At 41.7% G+C, this 2,403-nt stretch overlaps 1 protein-coding gene across 1 annotated transcript in view; it reads right to left on the minus strand.

The window, feature by feature from the left end:
* Positions 1–577: 577 nt before the first annotated feature.
* Positions 578–2,403, minus strand: part of SCN3B (sodium channel, voltage-gated, type III, beta subunit) — a 34,133-nt gene continuing 32,307 nt past the window's right edge. Inside the window, exon 5 of the mRNA XM_006833933.1 lies at positions 578–664. Within this exon, the coding sequence (XP_006833996.1) occupies positions 601–664 (64 nt within the window). The 3' untranslated portion in view covers positions 578–600. The remainder of the gene's footprint in view (positions 665–2,403) is intronic.

Consider the following 2,403-nt stretch of genomic DNA (forward strand, 5'->3'; position numbering starts at 1 on the left):
GCTTTCTTGAAATCTAGGATAGGGTGAGATTGAGCACTTGTGGGGATATTGGCTTCTCAGTTCTTCTGGCAAAATCTTATGGTGTGCAGACACCTGATGGAATTAGGTAGTCAGAAGTGAAAGTTCACTGATGAGTGGATAGTTGGACGAATGGATAGGATAAATATATGAAGGGAAGCGCTGTGGCCCCTAGGGTACCCTCCTGATAATTGTTGACATCACTGAACTTGGGGTGTTCAGTCCCCTCAGTGTTCAGCCACCTACCAATGATAAAACAACTCATTCAGAATTCCCAGCCCAGCCCAATCCAAAGGTTCATTGACTAAATTTCGTATCTTTACACAGAAGGGGCTAGGTACTTACTATGCCTTTGAGATCATGGCTAAGGAGTTTGGGTAGCCCCAACACTCAGCCAAAGGAACCCTCCTTCTGAAGGGCTTGACATCACACAGAGCTTTGTGACTCGGGCACATACTTAAAGAAGTACCCTGAGGGTGAGGACCCTGGGTAGAGTAGAAATTGATCTAAGGGTCCAAAGAGTTGTGATATCCTTCCACCCTATCCACCTCTCCCTCTTCACCTCAAGCCGCCTCCTCTCTTCTATTCCTCCACTGGCACTGCAGAGTTCTCTTTGTTCTCTGACGGGATGGCAAGGTAGTCAGATCTGTAAGAAGATTGGGGTGGGGGAGGGGGAGGGAATCAGTGCTTCCATACCCAAAGTTGGGAATACAGGAAAGGAAAGGAGGACAGGGATAGCCACAAAAGAGCTCTGCATTTCCTTCTGGCTCTACTTCTTAAGGAAAAACAAGAAGAGAGAGCCCTTTGAAAAGATTAGCACAATGGGGTTTGTTTCATATTTGTATGTGAACACTCCCACCAGTCTATGAATGAGTCTTCTCATTTAGCTACATTGGTTAAATTAATGAGTTGCTTTCATTTTCATTCCCCTGATTATTACATTTTCACATGGTGGTAGACTAGTTGGGTTTCTTCTGTACTTTGACTCTTTCTGGGCTTTTCCAGTTTTTAAGCTATTTGTCTTTTTCTCCTATATTTTTTTTTAATTAATTTTTTTTTTTTAGTATGGTCTTATGTCTTAAAAATATTTTCTTCCAGTCTGCTCTCTAAACTCTGCTTATGAAGTCTTGAACTGAACAATGAATTTACATATAATGTAATAAAAATATTTTCTTTCTTGATTTATGTCTCTGGTACTTTAAGAACTCTTCTCTATTCCAAGGTAATACAGATACTATATTTCCTTAAATTATTTTTGAAGATTTGCATTTCACTTTGTCTTTAAGTCAGTTTTTTTTCTTGCAATTCATTTTTTCCTTCATTTATTCTTCAATGATTGTAAAGCCATATCTGCCATGGGTCTATTTTTTATGCCTTTCTCAGTATCAAGGGACCCTAAAAGGAGCTATGGTAGCGTAGTGGTTACGAATTAGGCTGCAAACTGCAAGGTCAGCAGTTTGAAACTACCAGTTGTTCCGCAGAAGAACGATGAGGCTTTCTGCTCCTGTAAAGATTTACAGCCTCGGAAACCCTGTACAGGGTCGCTATGAGTCGGAACCGACTCCATGGCACATAACAACAAGTAGTCTAGTAGGTTAAGCACTGGGCTGTTCCCCACAAGATCAGTGGTTCAAATCCACCAGTGGGTCTGAGGGGGAAAGATGAGGTTTTCTGTCCCTGTAAAGATTTACCAAAGTAGCATAGTGATTACGAGTTGGGCTACTTACCTCAAGGTCAGCAGTTTGAAACTACCAGATGTTCTGTGGGAGAAAGATGAGGCTTTCTGCTCCTGTAAAAATCTACAGCCTCAGAAACCCTATGAAGGGTTGCTAGGAGTCGGAACCGACTCCACAGCACACCACTACCATCACCAAAGATTTACAGCCTTGGAAACCCTATTAAAGTGGTCTTCTCTGCCCTATGGCTTCATTATCAATTGTAAATCAACTGGACAGCAGTGGGTCTGAGAACATCAATACCACGAAACCTTTATTTTCATAGCTTTGTAAGAAATGTTCAAACTCTATCCTACATAGTGCAAAATTAATTTGCTCAGCTGCTAACTGAAAGACTACAGGTTTGAATCCACCCAGAGGGGCCTCAGAAGAAAGTCTCTGCTAGTCTTTCTAAAATATCAGTCACTGAAACCCTTTGGAACACAGTTCTACTCTAACACACATGATGTCCCCATGAGTAGGGGTCAGCTCAATGGCAATTGGTTTTTTTTACCAGCTACCTCTTCCAAACGTACTCTGCTTTCTTTGAAATGGTTTAGACCAGGGATTTGCAAATTACACCCATAGGCTAAACCCTGCCTTGTTGTAGTATATGACCCATAAGCTAAGAATGGTTTTACACAAAACCAACCCATAGGCTAGACCCTGC

Source organism: Chrysochloris asiatica, unplaced genomic scaffold (assembly GCF_000296735.1).
Source record: "Chrysochloris asiatica unplaced genomic scaffold, ChrAsi1.0 scaffold00008, whole genome shotgun sequence".
Classification (NCBI taxonomy): domain Eukaryota; kingdom Metazoa; phylum Chordata; class Mammalia; order Afrosoricida; family Chrysochloridae; genus Chrysochloris; species Chrysochloris asiatica.